Here is a 23,061-nt window from a genome sequence, read left to right as displayed (position 1 = left end):
CAGATCCCTTTTTAAAATTATGTAATATAAAGTAGAACAATTTTTATAAGAATGTAGAAAGGTCTCTTAGTAATAAGACTCAACATTTTAAATATATTCTACAATATGTAGTTTTGTCTGGCTTCTTTTACTCGGGAATTTTTTTTTAGATTCATCTGTGTTGTGCACATTCACTGAATTTTTTCCCTAAGAAGTGTCATAATACTTTATAAATATATCATATATTGTCCATTCTCTTGTTTATGGATATTTGGATCACTTCTAGTTTTAAACTAATTTGAATAGAACTGCCTATGAACATTCTCCCACATCTTCTTTTGGACCTATGTTCTCATTTTCTTTGAGTATATTCTAGAAAGTAGAAAGCTGGGTCATAGGGCAAGTATATATATTTAGATTTATTAGAAACCACCACATAATTTTTCAAAATGCTTGAATCATGTTACTACTGGCAGTGCGTCCAAGTTCCATTTGCTCCATGTTCATCCCATGATGGTATTGTCAATTTCTTTATTTTTAGCCATTCAGATCAGGTGTGTAGTGATCTTCTTGTGGCTTTAATTTTCATTTACCTGATAATGATGTTGAGCACCTTTCAGATGATTATTTATTTGTATATCTTTTGTGAAAAGGCTTTTACCCATTTGCGGAGTGCAGTGGTGTGAGCCTGACTCACCGCAGTCTCGACCTCCTGGGCTCAAGCGATACTTCCACCTCAGCCTCCCAAGTAGCTGGGACTACAGGTGTGGGCCGCCATGCCCAGCTAACTTTTTTTGTACAGATGGAGTTTCACCATGTTACCCAGGCTAGTCTCAAACTCCTGGGTTCAAAGGATCCACCCGCCTCAGCCTCCCAAAGTGCTGAGATTACAGGCGCTGGGCTGCCATGCCCAGCCACCCATATTTTTTTTGAGCTGCCTATATTTTTGGTGGGAATTTTTAAAACAAATTTTGTTTCTTTAAATTTGTATATGGGCCGGGCTAAATAATACAAAACTTAGCCGGGCGCGGTGGCGGGTGCCTGTAATCCCGGCTACTTGGGAGGTTGAGGCAGGGAGAATTGCATGAATTTGGGAGGCGGAGGTTGCAGTGAGCCGAGATCACGCCACTGCCCTCCAGCCTCGGCGACAGAGTGACTCCATCTCAAAAAAAAAAAAATATATTGGATGTGAGTCCTTTGCCAGTTTTCTATTTGGGGGTTACTACGATAGAACTACGACAGAGGAGGAGAAAAGAAGTGTTGGGTTTGTGTGTATACAGGAATTACATCCTCATTAATCTATAGGAAGAAGACAATAAATAACAAGCATTAGTGTGGATATGCAGCAATTGGAACTCTTGTGGTAGGAATGTAAAATGGTGCAGCCTCTGTGAAAAACAGTGTGGTGGTTCTTCAAAAAAAATTAAAAGAATTACCGTATGATCCAGCAATTCTGAGTATGTATCCCAAATAACTGAAAGCAAGGACTCTTTAATATCCGTACACCCATCTGTTTGATATTTATTTGTGTATCTATGTTCATAGCATCATTTACCATAGCCAAAAGGTGGAAGCAACCCAAGTGTCCACTGATGAAGGGATAAACAAAATGCAATCTGCACATACAATTGAGTATCATTTAGCCTTAAAAGAGAAGAAAATTCTGACACGTGCTACAACATGCATAAACCTGAAGGACATTAGGCTAAACAAAATAAGCCAGGCACAGGCCGGGCGCAGTGGCTCACGCCTGTAATCCCAGCACTTTGGGAGGCTGAGACCGGTGGACCACCTGAGGTCAGGAGTTTGAGACCAGCCTGGCCAACATGGCGAAATCCCGACTCTACTTAAAAAAAAAAAAAAAAAAAAAAAAAAAAAAAAAAAAAGTTGAAACCTAGAGGCAGAGGCTGCAGTGAGCCGGGAGCGCTCCACTGCACTCCAGCCTGGGCGAGACAGAGCAAGCCTCCATCTAAAACAAAACAAAACAAAACCACCACAAAAAAAAAAAAAAAAGAAAAAGAAGCCAGTCATAAAAGGCCAAATTCTGTATAATTCTTACCTACAGTATGAGGTACCTACAGTAGTCAACCTCACCCAGAAACTCTTTGCCAAGGGTTAGGTCAGGAAGAAATGGGAGTTCAATAGGTACAGTTTCCATTTTACAAAATGAGTTGTTCTGTGAATGGATGGTGGTGATGTAGCACAACGAAGTGAATGTACTTAATGCTACTGCTCACCTAAGATGGTATCTGTTACATGTATTTCTTTAAATTACATTTTAAAAAAATCAAGTAGCGGAAACATGTTATTTAGACATGGAGATAAATAGCTGAAGCAACAGGAGTAGTTAACTTTAAGGAATGGATGTTCAGGTGAGTAGTGGAGCAGGAGCACAGTATTTTCACTACGTATCTTCTAGAACTATGACTTTTAAGCTATGTAAATGTATTACTTTGGAAAAAATAAAGATACACATAAGTTGGAACATTTAGAAAAAAATAGGTCTGTGGCTTCAAAAACGAATAGTTGAAAGATCTGGCAACATATGGTCTTCAGACTACAAGAAAAGTAATCTCTGAATTCATTACATGTATGCATGTATATATGTGCATGTAAATCTGTATTAAATATGTGTATGTGATTTAGTGAGTAAACACTATGTGTCAGGCTTTCTCCTAAAGTTAGACATTGAAGACAAAGCAATGAACAAAACAAAACCTCTGCTCTCAAGCATACATTCTAGTGGGAAGGGTAAAACAAAAATATGTGAGATGGTGACATATCCTATAGGGAAAACAGGCAGATAAGGATGAATCCCAGTGCAAGAAGGGAGGTGTTGCACTTTATTTTTAGTACAGTGGCCAGGGAAGGCCTCATTTGATAAGGCCATGATTTTGCATAATGAAGACCTAAAGTCAAAGTGAAAGCCTGTCATGTAGATAGGGATTAGGCTTAGTCTGACTTTAAGGAGTAACAGCAGAGAACATGGAGTTGAAGCAGCAAGGAAACAACCCAACAGTTAAGTGTAGCTGCCATCTTGGCAAACAGGGAATTCCCCTTCATACCAAGGGTAAGCTGGAAGACTCCCTTGGGAAGAATACTTTCAACAGAATTAAGGTGTCCATAGTCGGATGCACCTAGTGTGGCAAGCACACAGGAAAGGTCAAGTTAGTCCAAGCTGGGTTCAGCAAAGGTTACTGGAGAGGATGCAGGAGTTAAATCTTCAAGGATAAGTAGACATCAGGCAGGAGACAGGACAGGTTATCTGAGGTGACAAATCAGGACCAAGGTGAAGGGTTGAATTTTTGCTGTCACTTACTAAATGGACTTGGGCAAGTCATTTAAACCCTGTGCCTCAGAATTAAATACACAGTTGGCACTCTCACCTGAGGCTACAGCCCAACAAAATGTTTCATATAGTTTTTGAGGTGGCTTATGTATAGTTCGGGCCTCAGATGATCAGTGTTAGAACTAGAGCATTAAGGTAGCAGTCAGATAAATAGGAAACAGAAGAAAAATGTGTAGTCTTCACAATTTATAGAGAGGAAGTCTATAAATTTCCAGATTGGATGACTGGACAGTGGCTATTTGCAGGAATTCAGGTTAGAAGAAATTTGGAAGTAGGGCTACACACACATATTTATCTATGGATTTACATAAAAGACTTGAATGGTTGAGATCAACCATGGAAAGCTTTGAGTCCACAAAGATGACTAGGAAGCAGTCGTCTGAAAAACAGGAGAGCAGTCAGGGAAGCCAAGTGAGTAGGAGATAACTTCAAGGCTGGACGGCTAACAATCTAGTTGCCTCAGGATGAACTAAAACATCCACGTGTTTAAGCATGTAGTCATAAAGAGATCATTGGTGACCTTTGCCACAGAAATTTCTGAAGAAATGTTGAGAAAATGGATTAAATGGGCTTAAGAAATGAAAAAGTGAGCTTGTTTCAGTGTTTGCTGTTTCCTCAAGTAAGGAACATTGTTAGGCTAAAAAGTATTTTTCCTAAATTTTGTTTCTTTAAAAAAACAGGATTTCATGGTAAATAGCTATTATATGCTGTCAAGCAAGCAATGGACCTTTCCTTTAATTAATGAGGTAGATAATACGTTTCCTAATGTAAAACTATCCTAACCTCCAGATATAAACTACACATTGTTTTAATACACTGCTTATCAGTTGCCTTGACAATTGACTTTGTCACACATTTTAGTAGTATGCAGCTAGCTAACTAAAACCCCTGGAGGCAACTCTGGCTAAAGGTCACTTGCAGAATGTGAAAAGCAGCATATATACTTACTGTGTCTCGCCCATCTTGGATACTGTCCAGTTCTTAGGATACCCGGTCTTTTAAAGCTATTATGATTGAGTCTGTAAATATTTCTCAATTACTATGATCTTTCAGACTTTTCTATATTACTATCATGTAATTCCTATTTAAAGTAGATGCTACCGATTATGAAGCCATTATTGTACAATCATTAGTACACTGAAATAAAGTGTGTTCACACTGGTAAAGTTGAGGTTCTACACTGAAAATGGACTATGTTAATTCTAATAAAACTAACTACGGGGCTGGGCACGGTGGCCCACACCTGTAATCCCAGCACTCTGGGAGGCCGAGGGGGGCAGATCACTTGAAGCCAGGGGTTTCGGACCAACCTGGGCAACATGGCAAAACTGTCTCTACTAAAAATACAAAAATTAGCTGGACATCATGGCGTGCGCCTGTCATCTCAGCTACCCGGGCTGACACATGAGAATCCCTGGCACCCAGAAGGCGGAGGTTGCCGTAGCCAAAAACTATGGAAGAACCCCATTTGAACTCAGTTTACAGAATTCTTGGCTTTTTTTCATTTTAATGTCTTTAATGATACCACCACCAAATCTACCCTCACACCTTACCAAATCTTTACTACCAAATTTTATTTCAGGATTAAAAAGATAATTCACTTGGGGCCTTTTCCTCACTCCTCCCAAAAAATCCTGTCAATATTTGAAAAGTATCAATGGCTCTCCCTCACTTTAACAAATAATTTGGCCAAATTTCTCTCACTAATCTTAAATTCTTCCAGGTCTCATTTTAACAAGCACCAGTTGAAATAATGGGTATTATGAATATATTTAATAATAAAAAAATCTGTCAAAATAATTCTGAAAAATTTTCACATTCTTTAGAGTCGATTACTATACATAATACAAGTACCTGCCCAAAAGTATGTTCGTTCTCCTAAACCAAGTTATTTTCCTCAATTTATTAAACTGGATTCTTATAGAAAGATTACAAGGGTTTGAATAGGCAAGAACTGCAAAGTTGTGCATACTTACAGAAATTTAGGGAAACACACAAAGAATGAATGAATGCAAAGACACACAAAACCAGGTACTTTACTGCAGGTCTTGGTGTTTTTTTCAGTTAAACAAATCTTAAATCCCCAAAGCCAGGTGAACCATTAAACCTCAATAATGTAACACATTATCTAAATACTAGAATTCCTAAAGGGAACAGTAGGTCTGAATTTGTAGTCTTAGATCAGAAAGTAAAGCGAAGGAAGACAAACTGGAGCATGGTATGTACTTGCGTAATTTCCACTATGGGGTCTTCAGTAGAGTGGAGAAGTGCACAACTTCCTAGAAAATTTGAGTACTATTCTTCAGGCTAAGAAATATAAATCTTGTTAGTAACAACAAATGCGAAATTTTTGGTTTTCTCATCAGTGTGGGAAATTCTCAACACAGAGAAATGTTTACACAAAACTACAGTTGTGCTCATCAAAATATACTTGCAACTTGTGTACCCTAATTTCCCAAATACTCTTTTGTCTTTTCCTTTTCAGATAACCACATTTTAATATCAGCATTGGTGATTGCTAGCACGGTAATTTTGACAGTTTTGGGAGCAATCATTTGGTTCCTGTACAAAAAACATTCTGATTCTCGTTTCACCACAGTTTTTTCAACCGCACCCCAATCACCTTATAATGAAGACTGTGTTTTGGTAGTTGGAGAAGAAAATGAATATCCTGTTCAATTTGACTAAGTTAAGTTTTTGGTAATCTTGCACTAAGACATCAACAAAATGCCCTGGCAGAGATAACTTGGGAAAGATTTTAATATAAAACTTGACATTAGATATTAGAGCTTTAATGGTATTCCTTATTCCAGTAACATTTTTATGTACTCATCTGCTGTGAAAAGTCTTTAGGTTCATTAAAAAAACAGGTTTTAGAAATGATCTTAGATCTAATATAGTGATTTTAAGCATCCCGTCAAAGGCAGAATCTGTCACTTGAATGAAGGAAAGCTTAAAGCCCAAGAAGCAGATAAAAATAAAAGCCCAGCCTATTTGTCTTGCCTGCTGTATCTTCCCTATTTAGTTGACCCACTTTAGTTTATATGTTTATTAGTAAACATGAAATGGGGAATAAGTGATTTTAAGTACATCCCATACATTTAAATATCTTTGATAATTGTTATTTTTTTTGGCAGATAATTCCTCTAGAATGTGTATCTTTTTATGATTTAGATGAAGAAAATTTTACAACTTTTAACACCCCACACCAATTTTAGTTTCATTACTTTTACACACACCATTTTATCACAAATGACTCAAGTTTTAATGAATGTTTATAAATCATTTGAAACAAAATATGATCGCTGTGTCCAGGATGGCATAGAGAAAGCTGGCAATTAGGTTAACACTTACATATTATAGTGCCCCTTTAAGGATTTCTGTCTTGCCACCATACCTTTTGTACTTTCCCCTATACAAGATGTATCTCATTCTCCTCAAGCATTTATAAATTTTTCCTTCAATGACATGAAAACTGTGTAAGCAAAAACCGAAGAAAAACACTTAAGTACAACTGTAGTGACAGTGATCAAAGTTTTCAGTGCATTTATTGTACATTTTAAGAAAAAGGTGAAAATCATTTGGGGAGTAAAAAAATGAAAAAGCTGAAACGAGTAATTTTCCTCACCATCAATAAACCAAAAACAGGAAAGATAAAGAATGTATAAATTTCACGTAAATTAGTCACGTATCACTTATCAATGGGGATACGTTCTAAGAAATGCATAGTTAGGGAATCTTGTGTGAAAATCAGCTTGTATTTACACAAACCCAGATGGTAGAGCCTATTTTGTCCCAAACCTACACAGCATGTTACTGTGCTGAATACTGCAGACAATTGTAACACAATATTTGTGTATCTAAATATAGAAAAGGTACAGTAAAAATATGGTCTACTAAGGAAACACTGTTCTATATGTGGTCCATTACTGACTGAAGTATACTGTCTAGAAGTCTGAGGCTCAAAGAAAAGTAATCCCTCTTCTGAATCCACACCCCATCAATTATCTTACTTTCTTCTGGGGAGATATACTATCTCACTAGCTTGACTAATGGCAACAAAGTTCCAGCTTGTGTAGTCTCTTTTTATTGACCACATGAATCGAAAACACTCATCACAATTAATGGCACTATCATTAATGAGACATGAGTAACTAAAAAGTGACAGAAAACTATTAACAGTGCGGCTACATGGTACTGAAAATGCAGGCATTACACCAGCTGTTACACAAGCACAAGCATGCTCTGTAAGAGCTTTACATTTCTGAGATTTTGTATAGTGATTGAGATGTCTATTTTATTATTGATAGACTATTACTAATGTCAATATTGAACACTACCCTGGAATTCCTGCCTGGTTTTCCTACCCAAATTGTACCACTCCTTGAAGAACTACAGGCACAGTAAAAAAAATATGGCGTATTATGTGAACTAAAAGAGTTCTAAAGGAGTTCTTAAAGGAGTGGTAGAATTTGGGTAGGAAAGTGATTAAGTCCAACTTAAAACCAAGTCTCAAACGTCTACAACTACAATGTCCAATGTCCAATGAGCCACTAGCCACATGAGGCTATTTAAGTAAATTTAGTTTAAAATCCAGTTTTCGAATTACATTAGCCACATTGTCAAGTGTTCAAATCACAGGTGGTTAGTGGCTCCTGTACAGGGCAACATACATTATAGAACATTTTCATTATAGGAAGTTTTATTGGGCAGTGCTGCTCTTAAATCCTACCTTCCATTCAACTCCCATACAACTTTCTTTTGTACATTTTGATACTTTCTACCTAATGGCAGCTCTTCCAAAATAGCTGCTTTAAACTCTGATTTAATTTTCAATATTTGGTTTCATTTTTCAACAGGCCAAGAGGCCTCTGGTAATGAAGTGCTATATATATATATGACGGAGTCTCACTGTGCTGCCCAGGCTACAGTGCAGTGGCTCGATCTTGGCTCTCTCCAATCTCCGCCTTGCAGGTTTTCAAGCAATTCTCCTGCCTCAGCCTCCTTAGTAGCTGGGACCACAGACATCTGTCACCACACCCAGCTAACTTTTTGTATTTTTGGTAGAGACGGGGTTTCGCCATATTGACTGGGCTGGTCTCAAACTCCTGACCTCAAGTGATCCACCCACCTTGGTCTCCCAAAGTGCTGGGATTACATGCGTGAGCCACCACACTTGGCCTACATTTTTTCTTTATATACCAGAACATCTATAACAGGCACCTTATCTACTCATTAGTGAAGAGATAATTGGATTACACAGGCAGGCTTGTTTACTACATCCAGAATGTAGAAACTGCTTTCTTCAACATCTTGGTTCTAGCTAGTAATAACAATATAATTCTTTGGCAGATATTCAGAATAACATTTTAAACTACATTTTCTTAGAAAATTGCATTCTTGTAGTGAGCAGTGTATGGTCTCTTTTGTTCAGAATTTAAAACTGATAACCAATGAAAGCCTTTTCTCTTATTCCTCTACCATCATTTACATGATAATCTGAAGCTAATATGACAATATTTAAATACTAAGTGGTACTAGGGAACTACAAGAATACTGTAAAGCTTAAGCCATTGTTATCACTGTCATTTAGCATTTAATAACAAAACTGTACAGAATTATGTGCATACCAATGAATGTTTTGTACCATCTAGTTAAATTTTTTAAATAAAGTTTTATGGGTTAAGCAGAAGACAACTGTCATACTGAATTTTATTAAAAGTATATATACTTCAAATTCAAAGCATCCCTTAGGACCCACAGAATATATTAAAACTACCACCCTTAAATTTTATATTTTTGCTTTAAGACAGACAATGCAAAGGTAACTGGCAAGAGGTGAGCAAATGTTTTAGAACATTTATATTATTGCTTAAAATGAGATTTGAAATTGTAATAAAATTCTTGGTTATGAAGTCTGATGTCTTCTTTGAGCACCAGTTTAAAAGGAAACATTTCAAACAGTAAAATAAATCAGTGTGTACTTTATTTTGAGCCAATGTTTTACATAAGACCAACAAACTAAGTGTGGGCAAACTGTTCAATCACTTTTGAGAAATTACATGGTTCCTATTTAGGTTTGAAAAAGTAGTTTGTTGCCATAACATCAGACCTTAAGGTGTTTTAAAGTGTATCCTAAGGGTACTGACAGAAGAAAAATACAGTGTTATGGAAGTATACACAACTCATGACCACACAGTATAGATCCATTCGTGGTGAATAATGTTCATCTGTTCTCCAAAGGTAGTGAAAAATATTAAGTCATCAAATAAATGCTCAGAATTACCAAGGAACAGTTAAAAAGGACCAGGATCCAAACAGGTTATTTATATATTTATCTATAAAGAAGTGACAACACTAAAAAACACATTGAAAACCAGTGTTTTAAACTCTGAATGTGGGATTTAAAAATATTCCATTAACTTGAGATTGCAATAATTTTTTTAAACCAAATAGCATTTGACTGGCAAGTCTCATATAATTTACAGCTGTAATATTCCTAAAAGGAATATCTACATACTATAGCCTATCAAATATAATCTGCATTTTGCAAATCAATACAAAAATCTATCCATCATTTATACATTTTATATTTATATACTTTTTAAAAATTAGATTTTATTGCTAGGTGAATTTGGAATTCAAATTAAATTTGGAAACTTAATAATGCTCTTCTCATAACCTTCTCCCCATTCTTTTTTTAATTTTTAAACACTGGAAGCAAATGATTATCAAAATGAGACTGCAACTTAAGGCATTTTAAAAGAAAAAATAATTAGGTGCCATATAGCATTTTATTTCAAAAGTATATTTTGTCCCACTTTTCTCACTAGCAAGAGTAAAACACAAACCTTTTTTCATAAATATGACTACAGTAATCATAACACAAAAAAGGGTTGATAGGCATTGCTTAGATATTTAAAACAAGGGTAATACTTTCCCACTCACCTAAAAGAAAAAACCTTTTTGATTACCAGTTTATAAACATCGGATTTGCTATGTTAAAAAGTCCAGCAGAATTTTAATTCAGCAACACTTGAGAATGAATATATATATACAGGCATACATGTGTATGTATATATTCATTTTATATATAGTCAATGTATTTATTAGGCATTCCCCCACAAAAGTAATTTATATTTAATTGCCATTTTTAATAAACACTTGTGTTCACAGATCATCCATCTGTCTTATATGAAGTTAGGCAATATCAAATGTCCTGTTATGGTCTCCGTCTTCTTCGGAATCATCCTCTGAAGCTGTTGAAAGAAAACAGGATGATCAAGAATGATTTTAAGGGGGATAAGAATGGGAAGTGTAAATATGAAGCCAGAACAGCAATGACTTGTAAAAACAAAAATCCCAATTTAGTATATTGTTTGATCAAAATGATAAGTTGTATGACAGGGTTAGGGTGGTCTGACTGTGGGTGATACCCAACCACAATTCTCCCCGCCCCCACATCGTTTTGTAATGTTATATCAATTTTTATAAAAATGAAAATGCTTAAAAATGTGGTTCAAGAGCATCTTCTAAAATGTTTCTGAGATCAATCTGTGTTCATAGTAGCTAATGATATATAAACACTAGGAAAAAAGTCAACTTAAGGCAAGTGCTCTCACACACCTGAGTAAAATCTGGCTTATTACCGCTGCATGTTTGGTGCATCCGATGAGAATGAAAAGAAATGTACATAGAATAAGAGGTTATGGGTGTTCTTGCAATTTACATCAAAGCTATGTCTATACAATGCCAAGATAAAAGTTCATTTAGTAAGTCAAAAAAGCTTCATATAGACACAGCCTAAATTAAAATAATTGGATTCAGTAAAAACCTACTGTTGAGATTATTCCCCTGTCTCCACACTGTCAGAAACTTACCACTTTTGCAACATTTCTGACCTCAATTTATTCAAGTCACTAGTGGCTCAAGAGTTAAAAATAAAGCATCCTGGGTGTCTTTAGGAAAGACATAGTAAGTATAAAACTATGAATTCTATGAACTGCTTTGCACATGAAAGAAAATGCAAGCTCACTAAAATAAACATCTAACCAGCATCTTTCCCCCATTATAGGGCAAAACGGTTTAATGCCCTCTCTTTTTATATTTACATTGGACAAATTAAGAGCATCCAACAAATGGAATCAACCTAGGGCAAAGCACAGAAAAACTATGCAACACTAATAGATTTAAATCCATTTAATAAATGACAAAGCATATAACTAAGTCATGACTGATATAAACTCTACTGTTAAGTTTTATGCTCTATCACTGAGAAATACCAAACTAAAAAATTACAGCTTATTAAGGAACTTCTTGTGTTTTTCCATTTAACTCCACTCCACAGGAGAGGATAATTTAGTCAGAACCCATTTCAGAATGTACTAATACTCTGATATTTAGGGGTTAACTTGCAGCACCCTTGTCTTTCATGCTTATTTGAGTATGGACATATTTCACCTCCATCTTTTTCTTCCCACATGTTAGGAGCAGACAATACTATGTTTAAGAAACTAAATTTTAAACGAGAATGTTAGTTTTTTAAAATGGAGAAATCTGGGGAAAACATACACTGAAACAAATTACTATCATGACGTTGGACAAAGTATAAATTGTAATTTAAAAAAACAAAGAAGAGACCTTTGTATTAGGCCAACCTAAGGGATCTGAAAGAAGGTATAAAGGGAAAAAATTTTACACCAAGTGAATTCACACTGACTTTCTTTTCACATATCCTAATTAAAACTGTGAAAATGTTACCTGGTTTCATCTCAAAACCTTTAAAAACTTGAAAGTAGTATAGACTTAATGACAAAAATCTATGTTTTAGATTATCTAGAATTAAAAAGTTCCTATGAGGACTAAGTCCTTTTTAAACCTTACTTCAAAGGATGCTGAGCTTTCTCTAAAAGTAAAGATGTTATGCACACTATAGATAACACTCCAAATAGTCTGAAGATGAGTATAGAAGTATTCAACTGAAGAATACATATTTTAAAAAGACACTTTGGATAGTGTTTTGGAATGGGCAACAAAGGGTGAAAAAGTAAAATATGTAGGGGTTGGGTGGGGTAATCTTCAATTTCTAGAAACTATTCCAGAGCCACCAATACCTGTGCCCACATGGTATGAAGCACACTGGAAATTACAGGACATTAAGAAGAGGGTAGGCTGTACAGATGCCTGTAGAGATTTGAGAATTAAGTGCCTTCACTTATAATCCCAGCCAGAAATCCTGATGCTGGAATGTGATCTTAAGAGATTTGAGCTGTTGGCAGAGCTGGCTACCTATTAAAGGTCCATGAGGACCTACAAAAAGCCAAAAAAACCCCACCACCACCACCACCACCAACAAAAAACCCACAAAACAAAGCCCTTCATGGCTTCTGATATGGATTCAGAATTAGGACTCCTTGTCCCATATTTTCCTGGAATCATAGGTAAGCCCAGGAATAATCTCTTATGATCTAACAAACCTGAGTAACAGGTAAAATTTCTTACCAGAAACGAAACAAAACAAAATCCTAACAGATTAAGAAATGTTGGTTTGATTAGTAGTTAAGATTTATGCCTTTTTTATTATAAATCCTGAAATCAAGGTGATCAACAATAAATTTCTCTTTGGAAAAAAAAAAGTAAAATGCAGTTAAAATTACATGCTTCCATACCTTAAAATATGCTTAAAAAAAAACCAAACTAATGTCAGTTTCCCAACCCATATTTCCCAAATCAATCATGTTGGTATTACTAAGCCTATAAATGAGCTCTAATTTGGCAGAACAGAGCATATACTTAGGTTTTGCTTTGGGTTTAATTTGCAAAAGTAAATTCAACAAGTCTGGGGAGGGGAAATTCCACCTACTTTCGAGATCTTCCATATGTGCCTGAAGAGTTCTTGCAAGGTTAATAAACTAGAAACAATGCAGAAAGAAATACAGTAGTTTAAATGTTGCAAATGGATCTAAAGAGAGAATCAGTATAGGAGATTCATTTCTACTTAAAAAGTCAAACATCAGTTTAAGCCTTTAAATAGGGGTTTTTCTCCCCCCAACATCAAAAATCACAAGCTTAATGGCATTAATTTTTAAATGTTTTATATAATCTTTATAATCATGTAGAAACCAGTTTTTTAAAATTGGGAGCAGATACAATAATTTTATCCAATGATATTGTCTTCTTATAAACACTTCAAAAAATTATGAAATGGAGGAAAAAAAACAAAAAACAAAAAACCACCCTTGTATTTGGACCCAAATAAATTCAGTTTCAGTGGGCACACACACACACACACACAAAAAACTCCCAAGAACCAATATTTTCCTACCTAAATTTGATAAAAGTATACAGTTCTATACATTAAAAAAAATCCTAATGACTTCCACTTTGGAGTATCATCAAAAATTCTGTAATTTTCCACTGTAAAACTTGTTAATCTGAACTTTTAAAAACACATGAATTCAAAAGTTCTTACATGTTTTATATGGTTTATTCATCCTGAAGACTTAAGGTACCTTTTTAGAAATCATTTTACGGTATTAAGGTTTTAGGGGCTCACAATTTGTAAAGTACTTAGAAGTCAAGAGATCTTTGCTCAAATTCTGAATGCTCTTGATAGATAATATGAATGTTCTTCAATGGTAATTATCTGTTAACCAGCTCACTGGAATAATGTCCACATGATAAAATAAATAAAATTTTTTTACTAATTTAGAAGGAGTATTACATACATTGAATTGCAGTTATTTGATAATTTTCAAAATAAAAACATTACATGAACTCTACTACACTTTTATCACCGAAGTTAACATATAAGAAAGTTTGAAGGATATACTTATGAACACATTTCAAGACATGAAGTGTTCAGAATGCTACAATAATGGCAGATATATAGAGACCCTAGCCCTTGCTACACAAAATGGCCCAGACAGCAAAGCATAAAGTTTCCTCTGGTACACTGACACAAAGAGCATCATTTACTTATAAATACCTAACATACAGCTGGCCAAAATGTTGTATTATGGCTAACAGCACACACAGTAAACAACCAACTATTCCATATCTAAAATACTTTGTAATATGGACACTTAAAAATTAGTACACTGGTAATCTTTTGTAGAACAGTAACAAATAAATTGAAGTTAATTTCCCATACTCTTTGGCTTTTGGAGTTCAATTTCAGGTTTCTAAGTGATAATACTGAGGTTTTGTTTTAATAATAAAAAGCCCATTTTCCCTCGATGTTTCCAATTCTGTTTTTCAATGAAATACATTCCAATTACCTTTGAGAGCTAGAAAATTACTTCTTTCTCTAAAATAACTTTATGAGAAAATCAGGCTGCTTGTTATAGAAGACAGCAATTTCCATTAAATCTACGGTATCTTTATTTTTAAGAAACATTTAAAAAATAAAAGCTTCCCAAAGGAAATAAGATGTCAACATATGAAACAATCTGCTTTCCAAGGCACACACTTGCTGCATCATACCCTCCCTCTCCCCAACTTCATTATTACTTACTCGGACACGTGTGCTTGGTTCATTTGTATTTCCCATCATATCAGAAAAGCTTTGTTCGCACAAGTGCAATAACACCACTAGGTAGAGACCAGAGCTGATAAACTCATACTCAGCCTTCAACAGGGAAGCAAACAGGAGAAAAGAAAAATACAGAGAATGAAAAATTAGTAGAATTGAGATTGATACTCACAGTATACTGATAAACTAGAGGAAATGTATTCATATCCAGTTCCTAATAAGGGATACAATGCCATTTATTGAGGAAAAAAGACTATCCTTTATAATTTCATAAAATTTTACTTTTTATTCTCACATAGTCTTCTTTAGTGTAATGACTTTATATAAAAATGGAACTTTTAAATAATTTAATGGTGGAATGAATGCTTTGGTTTTCTATAAAGCTCATAGATTTAATTATACAAATGGCTATAGCTATATATATTTAGTTAAAAATTACATTTCATCTATAGCTATGCCAATATACTGCTGTAACTAAAATCTATTCTGACAGCTCAAGTGTTTTTCTGTGTAATATGATGAACATAAAGGCATAAATAAAAGAATGAATTAATAAAGGTAAGAGATTAATCATTCACACAGAAATTTGTAGTTGGTAGAAACAGTTCTTCAATTCAAAACTGTTCTGTTGTGTTAACCTAAAAGGAAGAAACTGAGACGAAATTTAACAGAGTTTATTTTAGTCAAGGTTCAGGACTGCTGCCAGGCTCCCACTTCCAAGCTGCCTTGGGGAGAGTGCTCCAGAGAACAAAAGAAAGGCTCAAATTTTTAAAGAAAAAAGGACAAATCAGGAAGGGAGAGATAACAAAAGTTGTTCATTCTGAATTCTCAACATTGGTTTACAGAAATAACGTTGGTTAGTGATTGGCTATACACTATTGAACTATAGGGTATACGACATTTTATAGCTACTTGGCACTAGTTAGTCTAGAGGCCCCAAAGCAAGTGGTGTATTTAGCTCAAGGGAGAGTGAGATGAGAATGCTGTTACATTTTAAATACCTCTCTGAACCTGACAATTTAAAGGGGCTCATATTCCTCAGATTAAAAGTTTCTCTTTTCCCCCCATAGTTGTTTTCAAGCCATGAATACAAATCATAAATATAGTATTATTAATAATCTAATCTGTCCTGTAATTTTTACAGTGAACTATTTACAAACTGAATTGGGCAACTGGTTCATCAGACGTTAAGAACTCTATGTTCTTAGTACCAACTTCAGCAAGTAACTGATTATCAGAGTCTACTGAGTATTCAAGAAATCTGAGGCCATGTGCGGTGGCTCACACCTATAATCCCAGCATTTTGGGAGGCTGGAGTGGGTGGATCACTTGAGGTCAGGAGTTCAAGAACAGCCTGGCCAACACGGTGAAACCCCATCTCTACTAAAAATACAAGAATTAGCTGGGTGTGGTGGCAGGAACCTGTAACACCAGCTACTTGGGAGGCTGAGGCAGGAGAATCGCTTGAACCCGGGAGGTGGAGGTTGCAGTTGGCCGAGATCATGCCATTGCACTCCAGCCTGGGTGACAAGAGTGAAACTCCGTCTCAAAAAAAAAAAAAAAAAAAGAAATGATTCACTTAATAATTATTGTTGCTTATTTTTAACTTGAAATAATATATCCAGAACATTTTTAAAAAATTTTAAACGGGGCCAGGCACGGTGGCTCACGCCTGTAATCCCAGCACTTTGGGAGGCTGAGGCAGGTGGCTCACCTGAGGTCAGGAGTTCAAGACCAGCCTGGCCAACATGGTGAAGCCCCGTCCCTACTAAAAATTCAAAAAATTAGCCTGGTGTGGAGGCGGGTGGCAATCCCACCTACTTGGGAGGCTGAGGCAAGAGAATCGCTTAAACTCAGGAGGCAGAGGTTGTCGTGAGCTGAGATTGCACTACTGCACTCCAGCCTGGGCAACAAGGAAGGCTCCATCTCAAAAAAAAAAAAAAATTAAATGGTTATCACCTTGCAAAAGATCAAGCCACTGGTTAATGTGGAAATAGACTTATTAAACTAATCACTTAAAATCAGTGTAGCTATCAGGCCACTAGAATCTATTATTCATACAGAACAAACAAGTTAAAACCAGAAAGTTTAATCAAGGCTGTCACTGTTTTTACAATGACTCCACCTAATATTTCCTAAAACTTCTAAAGAATATGGGTCATTAAAATGCTTAGAAAATAAAAACATTCCTGAGATCAAAAAGGAAAAGGCATGACAGAGCGAGACTCCATCTCAAAAAAACAAAAACAAAAACAAAAAAAAAAAAAGGAAAAAACTGCCTTTGAGAGACAGGATGAAGCATCTCAGGAAGGAAGATGGCAGGAGAAACAAACCTTTTGAAAGCTACTCTCATTTTGAGAAGACAAGTTATGTATTTATATTTATCTCTCCATGATTCCACTTTTCCATGTTTCCCCTGGTTTTTAAATACCAATGCTCAGCCAGCTACAGAGAACTCCCTGGGGATTTAAAACATTTCATTGCTGAAAGTGATTTTCTTTTTGGACAACTAGTGCATCAGAGAATAAAACAACATAACTGGCATTAGAGTAGCACCTGTGCTACATTAACTGCTTAATGTTTTCATTCTTTAGATCAGTGATTCTTTATCTGGATCCAAACAATTAGCTTCAAAGGATCTGGGAATCCCTTAGAGACAGAATTTGTGTCTATATATTTTATAAGAAGGGTACATAGTTTTAATCAGATTTTCAAAGGGTATCTATTATTCCCACATTTAAAAAAAAGTGGTTCAGAAAATATCATATATTAATGTATGATTCTATTTGTATGAAATATCCAGGATAAGTAAATCCATAAAACAACACAGACTGGTAGTTGCCAGGGGCTGAGAGCACAGAATGGGGAGCAACTGTTTAATGGGTAGAGGGTTTTCTTTTGGAGTGATGAAAATGTTTTGGAACTAAACAGAGATGGTGGCTGCACAAAATGGTTTTCATGTTTTGTAAATCTCATTCAATATAATAAAAGAGGGGAGGCCCATTATCCCTACATTTAAAAAGTGTTTTTGTTTTCTGTTTTGTAGAGACCGGGTCTTGCTATGTTGCTGAGGCTGGTCTCAAACTCCTGGCCTCAAACAGTCATCCCGTCTTAGCCTCCCAAAGTGCTAGGTATAAGTGTGAGCCATTGTAGTACCTGGCCAAAAAGTGTTTTTCAAGCACTTCATGCATTCCTTTTACAGCATATCTTTGTTTGTTTTTTTTAAACAAATATGCTAACCACACTTCAACAATTTGGCTCTAAAGTCACCCTTGTAATCTCCTTAAACACACATCTGCCCCACCTCCCGAATTTTCCTTCAGTAAAGAAAAAGGAGGAAATTATTGAGCTCTTCATTCTAACTGTATCATTTATGCATCTCAAAAAACTTACAGCTATGGGGAAATAAGGTTGGCATCCCTATTTTGGAACAACTTTCCTAAGCTTAAGGGAAAAATAAAAAAAAAAAGTATGAAATTCTAACACCTAATGCAGTAACAGAATTATGTTAAGAACATTATCACTGTTATTGTTATTATTTTAATGCAAGGTTTCTGACCATGATTTAATCTTTTCTTCAAGAGCTGTCCTTGAAGCACAGAATAGACACTTACCAAATTAGGCAAAATATACTAACTTGTTCATTTGCATGAGCTCTATGTAGTTCATGAATATCAAAATCCTCCAGGTTAAGCTCCAACTTCTCTTTACATAGTTCACAGGTGGTTACAGCTTCTAATGAAGAACCTGGTAAAAATTAAATTACAAATAAAGTTTAGTTTTATAATGTCTTCATAAAACACTTTTCCTCGTTAAGTTTTAAGCTTAAAATAAATAAAACCTTAAAGGAAAGAAGAAGAAAAGGAAATATTACATTTCTGCAGTAAACCAGTAATGTCCCCTAATACAGCAGTCTATAATATCCAATGTGCACATCAGGTCCTGCCCTATGATAATAAGCCACCACCATTATTTAGATACCTTGGTTGTTTTCTTCCTCCCAGATACTCATACATCCTTGATCATGGGAAGCAGACAGAGGCAATGGAATGTCATCTGTACTTCCTACTTCCTCCTTAAGTACTTTGACGTGATGCCATGAAAACAATGTTTAGTGATGTAACATCTCAAACACCTAGTTACACACCCAAGCCAGTATCTTTGATGTGACAACACATACCTCACATACCTAAGACCTTTTGGAGTTTAAGGAATGTGTCTGCCTTACTTGCTAGAATGGGAAAAAAGGGACCCCACCCTTGTCCAAATAAAAACAGCTCCCTTCAGTCATAAAAGGAATTAGTCTTTATATATGCTGCAACATGAACTTTAAAAACATTATGCTAAATGAAATAAGACAGATACAAAAGGACAAATATTTTATGATTCTACTTACATAAAATATCTGGAATATGCAAATTCAGAGAGACAGAAAGTAGACCAGAAGTTACTAGGGATTTGGCAGAGAAGGGAATAGGAAGTAAGGAGTTACTGCTTAATGGTTAGCGTTTCTGTCTGGAATGATAAACAATTTTGGAAATAGGAGTGATGGTTGCACAACACTGTGAATGGATCCAACTGTATACTTAAAAATGGTCAAAATGGCATATTTTATGTTATTTATCTACTTGTTTTTACCAAACCTTTTTTTAAAAAGAAAAAGAAAACTTCCATATTCATTCAACATTTGATTATTCCTAAGCTTTTTGGTTCCAATTTGGTAGGTAGTAGTCTTGTGTAATTAAACTTATAGGTTCTTTCTGCCTTTTCCTTTGTTTGTTTATATTTAGAGAGGGTTTCAAATGGGAAAATGGCCTTAAAATTAGGGTAGATAGGTTTAAATTCAATTCAACTAACATTTGTTGAGTGATTGTTAGGTGCAAGCAATTAATTAGAGGTTTTGGAGATTCAAAAAAGATTAAGTAGTAGGCCCTGCCTTCAAGGAGCTCATAAAACTCTAATAACTAGTGTTAGAATTTTTTAAGAGTAAAATTTGGCATAAGGTCCAAGACAGCAGTAACTTATGTACATTTTCTAGAAAACAGCTGAAAGTGAGTGCTAATCTGAAGAAGTATGCTGTCTCAAAATGGGCTGTAGTCAAATTACATTGAGTTTTCACTATATTTTGAGTATATGAATGAAACCAAGCGTCTTTTTGGAGTCTAGCATACATGAAAATGTAATATGGACCTTGGAGATAATTTACTACAGATTCTCTTATATCTTAGGGCTTCATTTTCTTCCTCTATGGAGTAAGAGCCTTATTAAGGTCATTCAAAAAGGCTACACTCAGCCGGGAGCAACCCATTTATTTCTACATGTTTTTTCTGGAGACAAGATCTCACTCTGCTGCCTAGCCTGGAGTGCAGTGGCATGATCATGGCTCGCTGCAGCCTCTAACTCATGGGCTCAAAGGATCCTCTCACCTTGTCCTGTTGGATTACAGGCGTGAGCCACCACAGCCAGCCTACTCCTATATTTCTTAATCAGGGCTCTCTCCATTACACCCTGAATTGCATCTGCCTAAACTTGTACTAGACTTATTTTATTCATCTTTGTATATCCTGTAGACTTTAGCAATCCAAACATAGTAGCTTCTTAATAAATGCTTAAATAAATCTCTACCAGAATGAACCTTCTACCAGATGGGGTCTTTGTGCAGCTCTGAGAAATACTTCTCAGATGCCTATCAGGAAAGTTCAGTTGCTGAGACCTATACATTGAATTGGCCATATCTTGAAAAGCACTTATTATAACCTTATAAAACTAACTCCAGGCCAGGTATGGTGGCTCACGCCTGTAATCCCAGCACTTTGGGAGGCTGCCGAGGCAGGTGGATCACTTGAGGCAAGGAGTTCGAGATCAGCCTGGCCAACTTGAAAAAACTCCATCTCTACTAAAAATACAAAAAATTAGCCAGGGGTGGTGGTGTGCACCTATAATCACAGCTAACTTAGGAGGCTGAGGCAGGAGAATCACTAGAACTCGGGAGGCAGAGGTTGCAGTAAGCTGAGATTGTGCCACTGCACTCCAGCCTGGTGACAGAACAAGACTCCGTCTCAAAAAACAAAAACAAAAACAAACTAACTCCCATTTAATTTAATCGCATACTTACCATGTGCCTGGTACAGTGGGAAACTATGAACAATAACTCTTTTGACATTCATTAACAACTTTATGAGGTATTATTCAATTTTACTCAAGATGGAACTGAGGCCCAACCCTAGTCCTACTTAAGAATCTTTAAGAGTGAATCTGAATCATCTGTTTTTTTTTGTTTTTTTTTTTGAGACTGAGTGTCACTCTTGTCACCCAGGCTGGAGTGCAATGGGGTGATCTCGGCTCACTGCAAACTCCACCTCCTGGGTTCAAGCGATTCTCTTGCCTCAGCCTCCCGAGTAGCTGGGATTACAGGTGTGCGCCACCACACCCAGCTAATTTCTGTATTTTCAGTAGAGATGGGGTTTCACCATGTTGGCCAGGCTGGTCTTGAACTCCTGACCTCAGGTGCTCCACCTGCCTCAGCCTCCCAAAGTGCTGGGATTACAGGTGTGAGCCACCATGCCTGGCCCATCTGTATTTTTAAAAACTCCAGTGGGTGATTCTCATCAGCAGCCAGGGTTTAGAACCAATGTTAAGAAACATGCTCAAGACCCTATAGCTAGCTAAGTGTTCCAGTAAACATTCCAAACTGGGCTTGTCTAACTTCAAAAAGCCAATGTTCTTAAACAATAAACTGTATTATCTGTTTTCCTCCATATCCAGCACTAATAATTCAATTGTGTGTATCAGAAGTTGAGTCAAGTTGTTGTTGTTCATTTTGGTAATAGCTAACATTTCTGGGCCCTTAAGTGTCAAAATACTAAGCACTTTACATGTAATCTCTCATTTAGTCCTTCTAACACCTCAGGGCAGTGACTAACAAAACCTGTGAGTCACTGTAACACCATATAGCTCAGAGAAAAGGCAGTTCCAGGTGAGACAGCTTGTTCAGAGCCCTTGAGCTCAGATTAGCTTAGAAGAAAAGATACTGCTTTCTCCTCTTGTGCCCCCTAGGGGTCTACTGCTCACCACTTGACTACCACATTACTGGGAGCCTCAGGAATTTTCCCAGTATCCCCATAATCTCTAACTTGAACCCAACTCCTCCAACAGATTATGAAAATCAAAATCAGTGCCATCATACCTCACAACATAGTTGTCTATGTTACTATGCTATAATGATCAGATCTTCAATTTCACAATTATGTACATTTAAAATCTGATCTAATTTTCTACCTTACTAGTTGTTTCTATGTCCCCTGGTACTCGTGGTCTAATATCAGTAAATTCCTCTAACCACCAACCTTTCTTTTTTGAACTATCTCTTTACTTTCATGCCTGAACCACAGTGCCTCCTGACTAATGATACCTATATATATGCTTCTATAGCCATTTTATCCCCACAGTCCCTTGTAACTCAGGACCAAGAAGTGAGAGTAGTTGCCCACCCAACACACCCATTACTGTTTTCAAATCTTAATTCCCCCTTCATTCATTAATGACTTCAGCACCTGGCTCTCTACCCTTCTTTGCCAACTAAATCCTTGGTTGTTTCAACATCCAAGACCAGACCCACTGGATTATAACTTTCTCAATATCTTTGCTTCCAATATTACCCTTCCCCACCTTAGTCACCAACTCAGTTCATACCCTTGACCTCATCACAATTTGCTGCACTACCCCTAAATAGCCATTTTAAGCGTCCCCTCCTGTGTACCAATTCTTATTTTAGCCTACTTACGTCAATGTCAATAAAATCCAAAGATACTCTACCTCTTTCTCACTATACACTTCCTGAGGTCCTTACTTTCCTCCTGATTTTAATTTCTATGGTTGCCACAATTATGTCCTTATAGATACCCTTAACTCCCTTCATCATATTTGCCTGGCAAAAGACCCACCAGCATTGAACTCTAGTCCATAGCTATATCCCACGCATCTGAAAACTGCTTTAAAAAAATTGTACATGTACCTCACTTTAAAATCACTTTTATAGACACTAATACAATCTGGAAATCCTACTACACATCCACATCCTTAAAATGTTATTTTCCTCACACCTCAAAACCTCCTAACCTGCCTCCTTATCAGCTAAAGACCTTACCTCTAAGAAAACAGATGCAATTAACACAGGGAGTCATAAATCTTCCCATCAAAG

The 23,061-nt window shown here is 36.2% G+C and overlaps 2 protein-coding genes across 52 annotated transcripts in view; one reads left to right on the top strand and one right to left on the bottom strand.

Annotated features, from left to right (window-relative positions):
- Nucleotides 1–9,243, top strand: part of CD302 (CD302 molecule) — a 30,133-nt gene extending 20,890 nt beyond the window's left edge. The window contains exon 6 of one of the 2 annotated variants that reach the window (XM_008974432.5): nt 5,814–9,243. In XM_008974432.5, the coding sequence (XP_008972680.1) occupies nt 5,814–6,016 (203 nt within the window). In that variant the 3' untranslated portion in view covers nt 6,017–9,243. The remainder of the gene's footprint in view (nt 1–5,813) is intronic. The other variant, XM_008974433.5, reaches the window with a different exon arrangement.
- Nucleotides 9,244–9,297: 54 nt separating this feature from the next.
- Nucleotides 9,298–23,061, bottom strand: part of MARCHF7 (membrane associated ring-CH-type finger 7) — a 55,853-nt gene continuing 42,089 nt past the window's right edge. For 43 of the 50 annotated variants that reach the window (XM_055108630.2, XM_003820951.7, XM_008974438.6 and 40 more), the window contains 4 exons: nt 18,499–18,608; nt 14,844–14,957; nt 13,191–13,239; nt 9,298–10,587 (listed from right to left, as the gene is read on the bottom strand). In XM_055108630.2, the coding sequence (XP_054964605.1) occupies nt 10,529–10,587; nt 13,191–13,239; nt 14,844–14,957; nt 18,499–18,608 (332 nt within the window). In that variant the 3' untranslated portion in view covers nt 9,298–10,528. Of the gene's footprint in view, nt 10,588–13,190; nt 13,240–13,798; nt 14,958–18,498; nt 18,609–23,061 lie in introns of those variants that run through there. The other 7 variants (XM_034954369.3, XM_024928005.4, XM_055108665.2 and 4 more) reach the window with 2 other exon arrangements.

Source organism: Pan paniscus, chromosome 13 (genome assembly GCF_029289425.2).
Source record: "Pan paniscus chromosome 13, NHGRI_mPanPan1-v2.0_pri, whole genome shotgun sequence".
Classification (NCBI taxonomy): domain Eukaryota; kingdom Metazoa; phylum Chordata; class Mammalia; order Primates; family Hominidae; genus Pan; species Pan paniscus.
The sequence above is the reverse complement of the archived record's forward strand: the minus strand, read 5'-3'. Positions and strand labels throughout refer to the sequence as shown.